The following is a 16,575-nucleotide window of genomic DNA, read 5'->3' as shown; positions in this document are numbered from 1 at the left end:
CGCAAACCAGCATTAATTGAAAAAGGAAAGTAAAATCAGTGGTCCGGTAAAAAGTATACAGGTAGCAAATGCTGACTTAATTTCATAAATATATCAACGGAAAAACTCAAACAAACAAATTAGCTTTAGATACCTCCGTGTCCGCCGTCTTTCCCTTCTCTGAACCCTAAAACCTCTCACTTTTTCTCAAACGAATAAAACTAAACGGAAAGAGAAAGTCTGGGACGCGATGGGCGGTGGCTCAGATGCGGCGGAGAATAATAGCTTATCATGTGTTCAATGTGGCAAGCCTGCTCATCTTCAGTATGTATTTCATCACCTACTTGAAATATTATCTTCAATGTGGCAAGTTGAAAATTCTTTAACTATTAACATTTTGAACAAAATTGCTACTTATTTTTTTATTATTTTTAGGTGTCCCAAGTGTATGGAGCTAAAGCTTGCTCGTGAAGGCGCGGCGTTCTGGTTAGTAATTCCTTTTATTGCGATATTTTTCTAAATGAAATCCTAAACTTATAGATATCCGTAGAATTGCATTTCGAATAGTTTAGTTGAAATTTCAAGTTATGTAATCGGATTTTTTTTTGGTATTGATAAAGTTATTATTATAATTCTTGATAGTACACAAGATTGTTTCAAAGCTTCTTGGAGCTCTCACAAATCAGTTCATTTGAAGGCAAAGCTACTTGGGACAGGTACTCCAGGTGGATCAGACGGAGCGAATGAAGGTTGGTTATATTGCTTGAAGAAAGGACAGGGTCGAACTCCGAAACTTCCCCATTTTGATTGGACGGGGTATTTTTAAAGGATTTAGTTTGCAATAATATGCTACTTATATTTCTTTGTGTTTGTTCAGGTCAGGCAATTACGTCTGACTGTCCTTATGTGTTACTCTTGTTCAACAAGATGTTGTGATATGACAGCTACATGGTACCTCTTCATCTTATAAAGCTTTCTGATGAAAACCGTTTCTATTTACTAACTTCAAAATCTATGATATACTTCTACTGTTGATATTTGATTAAAATAGTCTTTTAATTTTAACAAAATTTTGATAAATGATGCTAAATTTTTTCCAATTACCTAGATATTTTGATTGACTTGGTTGTTTATTTCATTGAGAGTTTTTATTAATTTATCTTTTTTCTCTTAACAATAACTAGTCTATATTCCAGCATTTCCTAGATGTTCTTTGAATTATATATTTCCATTTTTAATGAACTTCTGAAACCATAATTGTTTACTTTTATTCTACAGAGCACTGAGACCATATCCCATATCTAGCATGCGTTCTGTACCTTCTCACATTGATCTACCTGATTGGGCTGTGGATGTGAGTTCTTTGAATCATTTCTGTTCTACTTCTTAAGTACTGATTTTGTTTATTTTACCACAATTTGAGAGGAAAGTTTTCTGAGACTTGGCCTCGTTGATTGATGGGTTTACTGTCCCAGAATCAGAGTATATGAACTTACTGAACATGAATTTCTTTTTTTCTTTTCGACTTTTTGTGGTGTCTAGAATAACTGATCCAATTTATCGTTCTAGGGAATACCAAAAATCGAGCCCAATAGTGATCTGCAGCATGTTGTTGAGGTAAGTTTGTACTAGTACCTTCGTCATATTTTAGGTATGGACAGATGTGTAACTGAAATGGAAATCATGTTCCCTCTTTCCTTCTTCTAATTGATGTCTTTTTGTGAAGGTTAAAAGTCAGGACCAAATTGAGAGAATGTGAGAAACATGTCGAGTAAATTCACTTCTTAATCTTTTTATTTCATTAAAAAATAAAACTGCTCTATCAATATTTATCCTTGCATTATTTTCTAATTTGAATGTATTTATTTATGGACCTGCTCTATGGCTTACAGAATCAATAAATTGGTGCTTATGTGTATTCATATGGGTGTCTTTTTCTGTATAATCTATGGCAATTAGTTGTTTTTGTGATGTAGTTCATGAATGTTATTTCTATATGTAGTGGCTCTGTTATTTCATGAGTGTACACATGCATAAGAAATCTCATTTGAGTTCTTATTTGAATATCTGTAACTGAAGGAGAAAGAAGATTTTTTTTGTACTTAAAACTTGTATGCAGGAAAAAAAGTGTACTATGATAGTTTTAGCATAAGATAATTGGTTCAATTCTTTATACTGGTGACTCTTGCTATTTCAGAGTAGAATGGACAAGTTGTATTATATGTTTAAAGATGGTGCATATTGAGAAACTGACTTAGCAAAGAAAAATTATGGAATTGGAATCCTGCATCTGGTGATTGTCACTTTTAATTACTTCATTCAACCCTTGGTCTTTGCTGCACTAATATATTGTCTATATATGCTGGAAAGAACATGTTAGTTATTGACAAACATGAGAATGAACTGATGGCTACAACGTAAAGGAGGAAAAATATTTTTAACTTTTTCTGTAAGTACTTTCAATTTGTATGCGGAATTTTCTTTTAGGAAGGTTAATAAGAGCCCAAAGAGATATATCTGTGCTTAATTGATTAGTTAATGCCTTCTAGAGGGTTTATACTGGTAAAATATTTTTAATATTTTTTGGGGAAATTAGGTACCCATGTATGTGTCAATTACTGTGTTATGTGATGGGTGTTTCCATTCTTTTATATAACAAACAAGATAGTCACTGATTTATGATCTTAAAACTATTTATTTTACAATCTTTCTGTCAGATTGCAAGGGAGGTTTTGGATGCAGCGGCTCAAGTGATTCGTCCAGGTGTAACAACAGATGAAATTGATAGAGTGGTTCATGAGACAACTATGTGCTGGTTCATACTTTATAATGCTATTTTCTTAATCTCATTTAAAATTTGCATGATTTGCAAGTGGGGTAGTATTATGTATGGGCAACTTGTAAACTTCTTTTAGTGCTTTGAACCTACTAAAGTTTTGGCCCTTGGGAGGGGATGGGTGGGATGCAGTACTCTAGGACCTTATGGAGAAAATGTGTTTATCAGTGGGGTCAGTTTATGCTTGATGGCAGTAAGACAGTTCTTATGGAGCTGTATTGGCAGTAAGACTGATAATTGGAATAGCTAATTCATTTATGGGTTTTTACTACTGCAGGGGGTTATCCATCTCCTCTCAATTATCATTTCTTTCCAAAGTCTTGCTGCACGTAGGTACTTCTTTTGTGTATGTTTGCTTAAGCTTCCTTGGTATTGTGCATATTATTAAAGATATTTGTCTTTCGTTGCAGGTCAGTTAATGAAGTAATCTGTCATGGAATTCCTGATGCCAGGTAAGTGTTTTGACCAGTAACACTATTTTATCATTCTCTTTACCTTCTTGTGCTGATTTTGGCATCGTTGACTCTCAACCCTTCTGAAACACTAACATGTGTCTCTTTCAAACCCAACTTTTAAACAATAATTAAATGGTTTTCTGTTTTTTAGAATTTTTTAAATAGATTTTCTAGTATATCAATTTTTTTTTTTTTTTGATGACACCATACCTCTTAAATTGCATTTTGTTACTTTTGGTGGGCATAACACTTCTCTGAGGATAGTGTTGTTTGGGGTGTGGCAAGAAGTTATTCAAGGTTGTATGGGCATTTCCCTTTTACAGAACTTTGCATATAGTTTCCTGATTTCCATGTATTGTTATATTCGTACTTTCAAATATTATATGCTGTTGTTTGATGTCTGAGAAAAACCTGAATGAAGCCAACTGTTTTAATTCTCAGGAAATTAGGGATGGCGATATTGTGAATATTGATTGGACTGTGTACTATAAAGGTGTTCATGGTAAGAATTCTAAAGCCTTTTTATAAAATAAATTCCAGTGCTACCTAGAAGCTTCATGATGACTGCTAGTTTTCACATAATGCAGGTGATCTGAATGAAACATACTTTGTGGGAATTGTTGATGAACTGTCTCGTCAATTGGTCATGTACATATGAGTGCTTGGAGAAAGCGATATCTATCGGTGTCTTGGGCTCATTCAAAGTGTTCTAGGGCAAATGTGGAATCAACTGTAAGAAAGAGGAATTCTGTGGCTCGTAGAATGATCTCTGATGGTTTTCTCAGTGCACTGTTAACTTCTATTTATAATCAGTTTTCTTGAAATTGCCAAGCATGCCACACTTTTGTTTTTCTTTTTCTGTATGAGAGATCCTTTTTAATGAACTCTAATGGCCATTATATGTCAATTCTTTCAGTGAAACCTGGGGTGAGGTATCGTGAAATCGGTGAAGTCATTAATCGCCATGCTTTGATGTCAGGATTCTCTGTGGTAGTGATTTAACTTTGAGTTCACAATTGCAAGTCATTGCCATTGTTATCAACACTGATAAACAACTCTTTTCTTTTTCGCTAAACCAGGTAAAGTCATATTGTGGTCATGGTATTGGAGAGCTGTTCCATTGTGCACCAAATATCCCCCATTATTCAAGTATTTAACCTTGCTTTACAATTTTATATTTTCTACATGACAATCCTTTGTTCCGTGGAATGTGACATAAAGCATAACAACCAATTCATTTCTTAATTGGGTCAAAATGCTCATATTATTTTCTCAGTGAATTATGTTTTTCTTGACCCGAGCAGGAAATAAAGCTGTTGGTGTGATGAAAGCTGGACAGACCTTTACAATTGAACCGATGATTAATGCAGGTACATATATGACTTGTTTATCTTGGTAAACTACCATTAATATGCTTGCTACATATTTTACTCTATTTTATTGATAGGAGTTTGGCGTGATCGGATGTGGCCTGATGGTTGGACAGCTGTGACTGCTGATGGTAAACGAAGTGCTCAGTTTGAGCACACGCTTCTGGTAATTTCTCATATTCACTGTACTTTATTGGATGACTTTTCTATATGCATGGTTCAGCACTGTTTCTTGTAAGGCAATTACGTTGGGCAGTTGAGGTTGCGCAAAGTGTATAGGAAAACCGATGACAATTTGACCTTTGACCCGGGTTTCGGTTTTGTACGGCAATGTCATTGATAATTTAATTATTTATGAATCGGTATAATATGTCACTAAATTGCTCAGTGGTTTTGGTAAAGTCACTATATTTAGTTTTATCTTTAATGAAAATATTTTTGCAGGTTACCGAAACTGGTGTTGAAGTTCTGACGGCAAGATTGCCTTCATCGCCCAATATGTTTCCTTGGCTAAATGCTTAGGTTATGTCGGCAACTTACACATTGTAAACTACTGTCAGAAATAGGCATGGCAATGGGGCAGGGCGGGGCGGGGATCTCATTCACCGTACCTATCCCCACCCTCAAAATTATTCCCCACCCCCGCTCCATCCCCGTTACGGGGATAACAAGAATTCCCCTTCCCCGCCCCAAAGGGGGATGTTGGAGGCCCATCCCCGCCCCGTTACTTTTATATAAACATAAATTAATTTGAGCATTACCAAACACAATAGCTAATTCTCGTCCAGATGATAAACATTTAAATTAATTATTTAAACATAATTAATTATACATAAATATGGGTCAGGGTTTGTTCTTGTTCAATTGTTTAGTGTGAGAGAAGTTAGGAAAATATGGGTTTGTATAGGTAGGATAATTGTGTAATTAGGTGAAATAGAGGGATATTAGTGAAAAGTAAATATATATATACATTTTTTTAATTTTATATATTATATACGAGGCGGACCGGGGGAAAGGCATCACTCACCCCCGTCCTATCCCCGAGAACGGGGATTAAAACACCCCCCACCCCCGCCCCTATGGGTAGGACGGGTCCCCGAAATCCCGAGGAACATTGCCATGCCTAGTCAGAAACTAGCAGTCTTGCATATTTTGTTGAACCATGTAATTTGTGTGAAAATAATTCTTCAAATTTGAATTTAGGTTAAAAGTGTGAAATGGATTTTCTATAGACTATTAGCCTTGTTAAGTGTCAAAAATAATGAATTTTTTTAAAAATATATTTTAATTTTTTGAGCAACACAGTTAATGGATAATAAAGGTGATATTTCGCTACACATAGCTATTGGGCAAATTATTGTAATTAAACTTTTTCTAATGAGGTAAAAATTTCACTTTTCCATGGGATGTGATAATGATAAATTCATGTAAAAATAAATCTCAATTCTTTTTATCGGTTTTGTATACAAATATTCTAACACAGGTGGAAATTGATACTAAGTTAAAACGCTTAAGGGAAACTGATACTTACATTATGATGCCCAACATTGCTCATGCATCCTCTAAATGCATTCACAACGAACCATGCGAGCTGAGTAAATCTCACATGGTAAGAATGTCGAAGAAGTTATGTGCTATTCCTTTTGCAGTAGAGAAAACGAAGACCAGAACTTGTAAAAAGACAAAAAAAGAAAAAGTGTAACTCATGAAAGGAGATAAAAAAAAGTGTAAATTATAGAAGGAAAACAACAAAAAGAAAGAAAATCAAAAATTTCATTCCGTTGCCGGGAATCGAACCCGGGTCTCTCGGGTGAGAGCCGAGTATCCTAACCAACTAGACTACAACGGAATCCTGAGAGTAGATGTTGATTGAAAAATATATATCAAATGTTGGCTAGGGTATTGGAATCGCTGCTTGAACCCCTGTATTTGCGAGAGTTGCTTCAGAAAAAATTCAAATAAGCTTTGTCAAATCATCAATAGGTGATAATGATGAAGGTAGAATCTATAAATTTTCAGCTATATTTTATGGGACAGATAAATTTTAAATGAGATCTGATAATCATCCTAAAAAGTATCACTAATCTAAGAACAAAAACGGTTTTAATGTAACTTTTTCAGAATGGTTTGAATTTATGTCCTTGTAATGGCTCACTTACAAGGCGATCTGGGCTAGTTGTTGCTCAAGTTTAAGAAGCATTAAGATCAGATCATAAAAAATTAAAAAGCAAGTAATAGGTACGCTAACACAATGATAAACAAAACTGCAGATACAAACTCTCAAAATTCATTCTCGAAAGTCGAAACAAACAACTACTAATCAACTCCAAGAGCTCAACGAAACCTTCAAAATGGAAGAAACACCACCTAAAACAAGCCCATAAAAATACCAAGCAAATAAGCTAAAGAAAAGGGTTAAAAAAATAAAATAAAAAGAAATGTATAACAAATTCATACCATATTAATAATTTTAGATATCAGAACCCAGTTGACCCAACCAATGAGGAATATGATGCATTTTCATCAACAGCTGCAGGCTTTTTCTTGCCATCCTTGTTTGATACTTTGTTACTACTGTTGAGTGTTCCCACGTCCAGACCAGCCAAATCATACAATTCTAACCTTTGTGGCTTTATTGCTTCTAGGTCACCTTCCCAGCAAGTTTCAGCGATAATTTCTAATGCTTTCTCTAGCTTATCCTCTGGTAGAAGACTTCCATTTTGCAAGAGGACAAGGTAAACTTGTTCAGCTGAAGCTTTACGAATCTGGGTAGAAAGGGAAGAATAATAAGAAAAGGATAAACCAAAACTATGTACCATCAAGTATAATGGGTTTAACAGGGCTGCTAGAGTTATACAAAGTTACAAACAAAATAAGGTGATTCTAGATGAAAAACTAAACAATAAGGAGAGATGCCTTCTAGGAAAAAAAATGATGCACGTCAATTTAAGCAACGAAAATTTGAGAAAAGAGTGATGCAATTCAGTTCTAGCAGAAACAGATGAGGCTTATGATTAACCAATGTCAACACTGGTGAGTGGCAGCACAAACCTTAGGGTAACGATGGCCAAGAAAACTAAGAAGTTGAGAGAAGGCCTGAGTGTTGATTGGATCTGAAACTGAAGCAATATATCCAAGTACTGCAATCCCTGCATACAATTTAGAGAAGTCCTTGGACCCTTTTAGTTCAACCGCCAGGGAGTCCAAAACACGAGCACAAAATATTGGAGTATGAGCCTAAAAAATAAAGATAAGTTAATGGTTCAAAAGAGTTCACAAAAAGTATTATTACTTCAGGAAACAGAATAAATACAATTAGAAGCGACAAGCATGCTTTCAATAAATTATATACTCTTAAAATGTCCAGATATACATGAATGCTCTAAAGCTGTGATGTTCTCAATCTGAGAACAACACAAATGAAAGAATTCCTGGCACTTACAGAAAATTATAAAAGAACTAGATGAAACAACGCCATACAAACAGCATCAGTAAACTGGAGAAGGTAAGAAGAGAGAGACGTCAAAACTAACCTCCATATTCAAGAATATCTTCTTGCTGAAAAGAGACTCAACTGTCTGAAAGACAACAAAAATCATCCAAGTTAAAAGTAATAAATAAAAAGAGAAAGGATAATAGAATTAGAATATGTGGACAAGTGTATAGCATGTGGCAAAGAAAAAAAGGGAAACTATTGCTTAGATATGAATGACGATGTGCTCAAAATCTAAACAAGGTAATCATCAATTTATGATACGCAACAGCAGAAGCAGAGCAAAAGGTCGACAAAACAACAGTAAAAAAAGGTTGTTTAATCATTCAATTCAAAAGTCGGGGATACAGAGAAATGAATGACGAAAATCTTGAAATTTTGGTTAGTGCAAAAGGATATGGTAAAGCATACCAAAGCACATAAAAATTCAAAGTTCACATTTCTAAGCAAGAGCTCATAAACCTTTAAAGTTGGAACAATCACTCGGTCACATCTCTTGTATTGTTGCAGAACCCAAAGGATGTCAGTTGATAGCATGTACTCTCTGGAGCTTCTTCTACTGAGCTCTTCAGATTCATCCACTTGAAGGTACTCCAACAATGCTGAAATTGATACCTTCCTCAGAGAATCTTGCAACCCACCAATTGAAATAACTAATCCAGATACCACAATCCTACTATAGCAACTGAACTGAAGTAACTGTACAAAACGTGGATATGAAAAGGAGGGCACCTACAAGCAAGCAACATCATTTACTCAATGTCAAAAAGACTTTACTTAATAATAATGCACAGTATAAATGATCAATAAGTACTTACCCCCCACTTCAAATCTGTTTTATTAGGCACAATTTCTTCTAGCTTTTCCCTGTAAGGTATAAATGGGACAAAAATCATATTGTTGTACAAAATCCTTTGTAAAACCTTTGCAGCCACTTCTCTGAGTTTATCCATCTTCTCTACAGCTTGCTTCACAATCCCTCCAACTAAACTGGTAGCCAGATTTGCATCAAAAAATGAGTTCCTCTCACTAAATTGGGCCATGGCATTATTAGGAACTTCTGACAGAGATTCAGCTCCTTGAGATTTTCTAGTGACACTAATGGAATCTCTCTTACAGAGAATATATGTACATTTCTCAAGGCCATCCATAGCAGCCTCACGAACCCAAGATCCCACATCACCTCTATTATCCACAGAGTAGTCATCAAGAGCTTTAAACAAACTAGTCATCACATCATTTTTTATTAGATGAAATAGAGATATATCATCCTCGATACAGGAATCTTCTCTTGCCTGAGTTAGTGTCTCACACACTGATACAAGTCCTTTAACGGCATTTACACGTGCTTCAGCATCTCTGTCTTCAGGATTCTCCTGAATCCAGAAAATATCCATTAGTTAAGTCAATCATCAGTGGAATATCTCAATTACACCAAAAAAAAAAAGAAAATCTATTAAATTCACCTCGATCGCACAACAGCTGCAAAGCTTTAAAAGCACATCCCTCCACCTATTAGCCAAAAAACCATATGGCAAAACACCTATCGCCAATGCGGATCCTCTTCTTACAGCCACATTTGGATCAGTCAGCTGTTCCAGGTACTTAGATGTTATGCCACCTGAAACTCCATTATCAGTAGCCACAAAATATGCTTGCACAAAATGCTTCAGAGCTTTATCCGCTGCAGTCTGTACATGACAATTATTATTCACAAATTCAGAATATTAAAAAGAAATAAAATACGATGACAAGCAGAAAATCTGATATACCTGTATCTGTGAATTAGGATGTCTCAAATTCTCATTAATAGTGACAAGCAAACTTCGCTTTGTTTTCTCTGGTAATGACACATGAGATAAAGAGATACACTCAATGAACCGGGAGACAGCTGAACGCATTATCTCTCCACCCTTCCCACGATAGAGACGGGCTTTCTCAATACCAGGAACGATACCAGCTATGAGTTTCTGTTTGTCTGTTAAAGAAAATATAAATGATAATCCCATGACTTGTTTTATGCAATTAAGAATCCAAAGAAATTCAGCTAGCAAAACACAAACGTATTTTATGGTTTCTATTTTACAAGTAAATAAGCTTTCCTAGATGCATTTCAACTGAGGTTTAAATCAACTTCTAACAGTTAAAACTCAAGAAGGTTCAAATACTGTGCCTGTAGTCACTTATCACTGTTATCAGAACTGTCTTTGCGCCCACATAAATCTTGTTCATATGTTCAAATAGACTTCTCAAGCAATTCGATGTTTTTGGCACAAGCTGTATCCTCTTTCCAAACATCAGTCAAACTTAATGATGCACTTCATGAGTTTTAAATTTCTGGCAGTTTGATCCATCAAGAATTAAACATGAAAAAAGGACCAAATAAGATGACAAGCAAGTATGAAAAAACTATGTGCTGAAAATGCATTTCCATTCAGCTAAAATAAGGTTCAGGAGGAAGGAATGAGTACCAACCTGTGGAAAGAGCATAATCACATTGATGTAAAGCCAAAACAACTTCCCCAGCTGCTAAGGTTGCACCATGGCGCGTGCATAAATCAGTAGAGAGAGTACAGGGAATTAATTTCTCCACAACAAAGTTCGCAAAATATTCAGGTTCATATTTGACAAGAGCAGAAAGTGCCTCGGCCGCAAGTTCTCTCAAGGCTTTATCCTAAAGAAGACATTAAAAATTTTCTTCACTACCGATATCATAGACCAAGAAGAAAAATTGATGACTATCGATGATGATTATTTATTCAAATATACTAGAAGTTTGGTGCTAATCCAGCCATGAAGTTATACTGGTAATAAATGCTATTTCATGTAAAGTTCAAGAGTACAAGAAGAAAAACTAGGATGAAAATTTGCGATAATTTAAACCAGGCCACAATTTACACATGAAGTTATATATACTATTAGCAGTTTTCAGAAAGCAGGTGCTTTGTCCAGCAGATAAAAAGAATAAGCCAATTACAAGCCCCATAAAGGGAACGTGAATGTCTACTGTCAGACAGATGTAAAAAGACTGTAAGAAGGAAGAATGTATAAGGAAGATCAAGTTAACAGCATACCCAGTGACAAATTTTGTTGTACAGTAGTTCATCCACAAATGGATAAAGATAACCCTCATACTGGGCAATAGACACTGCGACATGAAGGTAAGAATTTACTCGTGAAGATAGTGAAAAATAATCCGCAGTATTCACTATGTCAATGCCATGTGGATAATTTCCTTGCCTTCCAACATTCTCCTGAAAAGCAGCAGCTGCTGCTCTTCTACAGTTAACCTAATCATATCATACTTGAAATTGTTAGCCTGGTGAAAGCAAATAATAGAACCTTGGCCAGCTAAAAATAAACAAGACAACAAATTGGACAATCACCTCACGGTCATAGCAGGCAACAGTTAATAAGTCTGGAGCAAGCTGTTCCAGTATGTTTCTCATATCTGTGTGATAATATGCACGTCCAAACGCCCAACAAACATAAGCAGCAGCATCACGTACATGAGATCCAACACTATGTGAACCTCTTCGAATATCGTAATGTAGGGCCTGTTATGAAGATCAATGTTAAGGTTGTCTCATACGTATGAGCATGTAATTGACCTCTAATTCAACTACTGAAGTTTTTCATGACATCTAATCAAAGAAAATGGTGATTAAGGTAGCAATTTAAAGGTCACAAGGGATGCAAGTTCAGAAACAATGTCAACTTTCATCATGCGATGACAAACATAACGAAATACACAGGGAAAGCCTAGCCCCATATTAGAGTAAGCATCCTGCATATTGACTTCCTAACTTAATTACTTGCCTCATTATGCAGGTTGGATGAGTTATCAAATGTAAGCAGCTGAACAAACTAGCAAGAATCAGACTAAGAAAAGGACTATTTGGCAGTGACATTTGTTTCTTTAATGCAAGATGTGACTTCAGCATGCAAAATTTTGTGATTCAGCTCTGCCTCTATCAGAAAAATAAGAAGAGTAAAGAGACTAGAAAAATGTAAGTCATTATTCAGAAATAAAAATAACAACACCCACAAAAATAAATCCTACAACCTTCACAACAACGGGAACAACTTTGGGAAGACTGCCAGGTAAGAGCAATCCTCTACGAGCTAGTTCAGCCAATGCTAAGCAACCCCCATGCCATGAACCATCTCCCTGCAAAACAAATGGCATTCTAGTATATGAACCTGCCACAAAAATCATGTAAAAAGTAACACATAAAAGGACTTAAAAATGTATGCATCATCGAATTATGGTATTCCCAGGTATACTGTTACTTAAAATTATCTGCAAATGTAATTCTGGTGTATTCAAAAAAGAGCAACAGCAAAAGTAACAACTGAAAATGATGCAAAGAGAGCAACGGCAAAAGTAAACCTCCCCTGGGGAGAACAGCTCCAACACAGACGACAAGACCTCTTCTGAAAGGGCAGATGTCAAACATGCAGTTATGCGGCCCATTCCTTTTGCGGCAGACCAGCGCACAACAGTGTCCTGCATCACGAACAACAGCAACATCAAGACAGTGGTAACAGGTAAAATGAATAGGCAATGCATACCTTCATGTCGAACTTTTATTCAGATCAAAGAGGATGATTAAAATTATGTCCTAAGTTGCAAGACTACTGAGAATAACTAATGGGCAACACTAAATAACCTTTTCTGTCACTTCTATTTACTCCAACACACTGTTTCTCTAATAAAATATTTAGAGTAATGAAGGCTGTTTCAGGCTCTTAAAATGCTGCACCATCCATTTGGTGTCATAAGATACAGAAAAAGCAGGAACTTGACGTTTGACATCTGTAATCACTCTCTTTTTCAACATTTTGTTATTCAATAACAGCTAAATCATTAACATATATCTTCAAGTCACTTTATAACATTCAAAAATATTATTATGCAAATAAAACTTTCAAATCAAATTTTCGTTAACTATATGCTAAACATGAAAATCTATATCCAAGTCATAAATAACTCCAAAAACATATGGCCTGTCTACAGAAACCATAAGAGTCCTATTATATGTCATGAGAGAGATTCAGTCACGCACTTTTAAAACAATTAGGAAAACGTGAGTCCAGGCATGACTACCATGTCCTTGACAGAATAATCTAACACTTAAGACATACCGTGTCCCTCAATCCAGAAAGTAAAATTTCAATTATCTCCTCCAGAATTTCAGGAATATCCATGCCTTCATCTTCAGGGCAATTTGAATATTGTTCAGATTTAGTGTTGCCAACCACACTATGATTACAATGATCTGTTTCACTGGATGCATTTGAAGATATATTCCCTCCAAGTGTGCTGGTTTTGCTCTGCATGTAAGAAGCATAACAAGAAAGCAAGAGAATGTATTAGAATAATGTTATTTCCAATTGCCTATCTCAAGATATTAATAAAATACCACATTCCAGAAAGAAAATTTAGAATGTGTACATTGCCAATCACAAGGTGACTTGGAAAATATATAACAAGGAGAGCCCAAGATGACATTCCATAACAGTAAGTAAAGCCTTTAGAGTAATAGTTACAATTTAAAAAAATAAATTAAAAAAAATGTGAGGAAGTGCTCACTGCCACCACCAACAGGCGATGAAGAAATAACATTGTATAATGGTTCTTTTATAAAGCTAGTAGTCCTTTGTATTTACGATGAGCAGTTCAGGGTTTAGAGTATTTAAGTACACAACCACTCGCCAAAATGTAGCTTGAACATGATATAAGGCACAAACCATCAAGCACAAACAGATAAACATGGTGAAACATCAGTCCTATCATAATTATACAATATGGATACTATGTGTGAAACCTCATCAAAAGTGTGAAGCAGTTAGAATCAGATAGTGTATAAAATTTAAGTACCAACCACATATCGCCAAGATGGTGTACGACGAGGGAGACAAGTAAGCCCAATCCTCTGAGTTAACTTCACAAGATACTTGCGAACCAAAGGACTCCGAGCTGCAGAACCCGACTTGAACAACACTGATGCATCATTCCAGACCACTGGAACCACATCCAGCAGCGCTTTTCGGCTACCAGCCTGACTATAATAATTAGTAAATAAGGGATTCAAATGATGGACGTTAGACAGTGATGAAAATGCTCCTCATTTAGTGAAAACGATATGGAAGAACCTCATGGATTTGTTACAAAATAAATCCTAAATGCCTGTAAATTGAAAATTATACATCTTTTGATAAGACTTGGGACAATGAAGGTTTGAAATACAATTGTAATAAAAGATACAAGCTATCTCATTGTCCAATATCGACGAGAAATAAAAGAACACACCCACTCCTTTCCAAGAAGAAGAAACATTTTAATGAAGCCTATTTTCAAGAGCCAAAAGCTCAAAAGCAATGATGCAATCCTTCAATCATATATACAGGACAAAAGAACTAACTTGAACAAGATATTTTCATAGAATTGGAGTAAATGGTTCTTAATACATCGTCTCCTACTAATATATCAAAAATATTATTAATGATATTTCTTTAGCATTGGCATGGACTCAGAGTACAGAAAACGAACCTTGAAAACAGCAGCTAGCGCCTCCAAAACACCAAGCAACCGAAAGTGACTCATGACATAATCTGTGTCAGAAGATAAGACTTCATGTGTCCATTCGACAAAGCTGGTAAGAAAAAAATACAACAGCAGGTAAGGTTAACCAGCACATCAAGTAACTTCAATTTTTAGCACAGAAACTGGAGGAAGTACTTATTGAGTAATCTTATACAGTTCGACCTGGATAAAATAAGAGATTACAACCTTTTTCTCTTGTCCAGGATAATAGCATAACTATTGCAGATTAAGTGGACATCAAAGTTGTTTTCAATTTAAAAATAAAAAAATTTAATTTACACCATGAATGATGAAAAAGAAACCTGGCAAAGGCAGTTGGCATATCCGGACGTGTTAAAAGCTTCGAGAGTAGCAATCCAGCTATAGTGCGCATAGGACCGGCATTTGAAAGGTAATCCTTACAGAACCCTAAGATTCTCAATACCAGAGGAGCTGGCTGATTTTTACCAAGATCATCATTGTTTGCAATACTAGTATCAACAGTGGAGATATCAAATGGAACCAATACGAGAATAGAAAGCCATAAAAGTATGACACACTTTGCCTCCATCTCTCCAGTACTTTCTTGTCGCAGAGATGTTACTGAAGTTGTGTCATGACACTTCTCCAAGAGAGAAACGGCAAGTTCTAAATCAGAAACTTGATGTGGGAAGAACTTGATGACAGCCTTATATCCACAAACCGTAACCAGAGAGTATATAATAATGCATATTGGCTTAATAACTTCAAGGATTTCATCCGAAAATACACCCAATTCAATTGTTTTAGAACGGACAATGAACATCAAAGGAGAAACAATGCTCTCCAAATAAGGCTCTAATAGCTGACCCTGTTCTTGATACTTGTCCATCTGCATAACAAAAACGATGTCAAACAAATTTCAGTACTAAACCCTAACACTCACATTTACAAGAATTACATAATCGTAAAATGAAATTTTAAACATAAAGCCAACCAAATTTCAAATCTAATATAAGAATCAGACTTGATGTAGGTGAGTGAGAGAACTGAGAAAGTACAATGGATCGGATCTTGTGAACGGAAGAGGGGTCGGAAACACGACCATTTGAAACAATGTCGTCGAGGAGAGACTTGACAAGTTTCCACTCTAGTAAAAAGTACTTCTGTAGAACGTTCTCCTTAGAATCGAGTGCGTCGTCCTCTTCATAAGGAATTGCCTCTTCCATTCTCTTCTATCGCTTATATTTTCTACACAGAGTAAGAGTCTCAATGCAAGGAACAATGTTTCTTCGTAACTGATTTCAAACCAAATAAAAGAAAGTACAAACAGAAGAGACGGTGTTTCTAATTTTTATATTTAATTAATTTCGAAAATTTTAAAGAGAATGTTTCTTTTTAATTAATTTTGGAAAAAATTATAGAAAAGGGAGAAGAATAATAAATAGTTGAAAACAAACCATGATTCTTTTAAATTAATTTCCAAGAAATCAAAGAAAACGGAATACAATGATTATTTTAAATTAATTTCGAACAAAAATAAAAAGACAACAGAGAAATTAAAAGAAAAAAGAAAATAAGAATCTGATATATGACACACTACCAGTTGATGTAATAGCCACTTTCTACTCAAACTCCTATAATATACATAATAAAATACATTAAAATAGTATAAAGAGTTGGCCCAAAATTTTTTTTTTTTTTAATCATATACATTCTTTTAACAAAATTGTATCATGTACAAAAGTCAACAAAAACATGATGGACAGTGTACCCACTTCCCTTCGCGTGCCGACGTCTATCCGACCGTGTCCTCACCTAGTCCTGCAAACATAGAAAACACGGGATGACACTAAAACAATGCTCAGTAAGTA

At 35.4% G+C, this 16,575-nt stretch overlaps 1 protein-coding gene, 1 non-coding gene and 1 pseudogene across 3 annotated transcripts; 1 reads left to right on the top strand and 2 right to left on the bottom strand.

Annotated features, from left to right (window-relative positions):
* Positions 1-229: 229 nt before the first annotated feature.
* LOC116128081 lies at positions 230-5,184 on the top strand (annotated as a pseudogene).
* A 1,232-nt stretch (positions 5,185-6,416) lies between these two features.
* Positions 6,417-6,489, bottom strand: TRNAE-CUC. The gene has a single exon. It is a non-coding gene; the product is annotated as a tRNA-Glu (tRNA).
* Positions 6,490-6,746: 257 nt separating this feature from the next.
* Positions 6,747-15,996, bottom strand: LOC116128098 (tubulin-folding cofactor D). 2 transcript variants are annotated; one of them, XM_031413771.1, is made up of 18 exons: positions 15,763-15,996; positions 15,046-15,593; positions 14,690-14,792; positions 14,022-14,198; positions 13,282-13,470; positions 12,527-12,643; positions 12,200-12,304; positions 11,520-11,690; positions 11,208-11,423; positions 10,609-10,807; positions 9,906-10,111; positions 9,600-9,824; positions 8,952-9,509; positions 8,596-8,865; positions 8,174-8,218; positions 7,692-7,877; positions 7,098-7,405; positions 6,747-7,007 (listed from the first exon to the last, which is right to left on the bottom strand). In XM_031413771.1, exons 1-17 carry the CDS (start codon positions 15,928-15,930, stop codon positions 7,118-7,120), a joined length of 3,771 nt encoding a protein of 1,256 aa, XP_031269631.1. In that variant the 5' UTR covers positions 15,931-15,996; the 3' UTR covers positions 6,747-7,007; positions 7,098-7,117. The 2 variants fall into 2 exon arrangements, with proteins under 2 accessions (XP_031269631.1, XP_031269632.1); XM_031413772.1 differs by lacking the exon at positions 6,747-7,007 and having other exon boundaries at positions 7,181-7,405; positions 7,692-7,789.
* Positions 15,997-16,575: the final 579 nt, after the last annotated feature.

This window comes from Pistacia vera, unplaced genomic scaffold, assembly GCF_008641045.1.
Source record: "Pistacia vera cultivar Batoury unplaced genomic scaffold, PisVer_v2 Contig197, whole genome shotgun sequence".
In the NCBI taxonomy this organism is placed as follows: Eukaryota; Viridiplantae; Streptophyta; class Magnoliopsida; order Sapindales; family Anacardiaceae; genus Pistacia; species Pistacia vera.
Note: the sequence above shows the minus strand (reverse complement) of the source record. Positions and strands in the feature narration are given on the sequence as shown.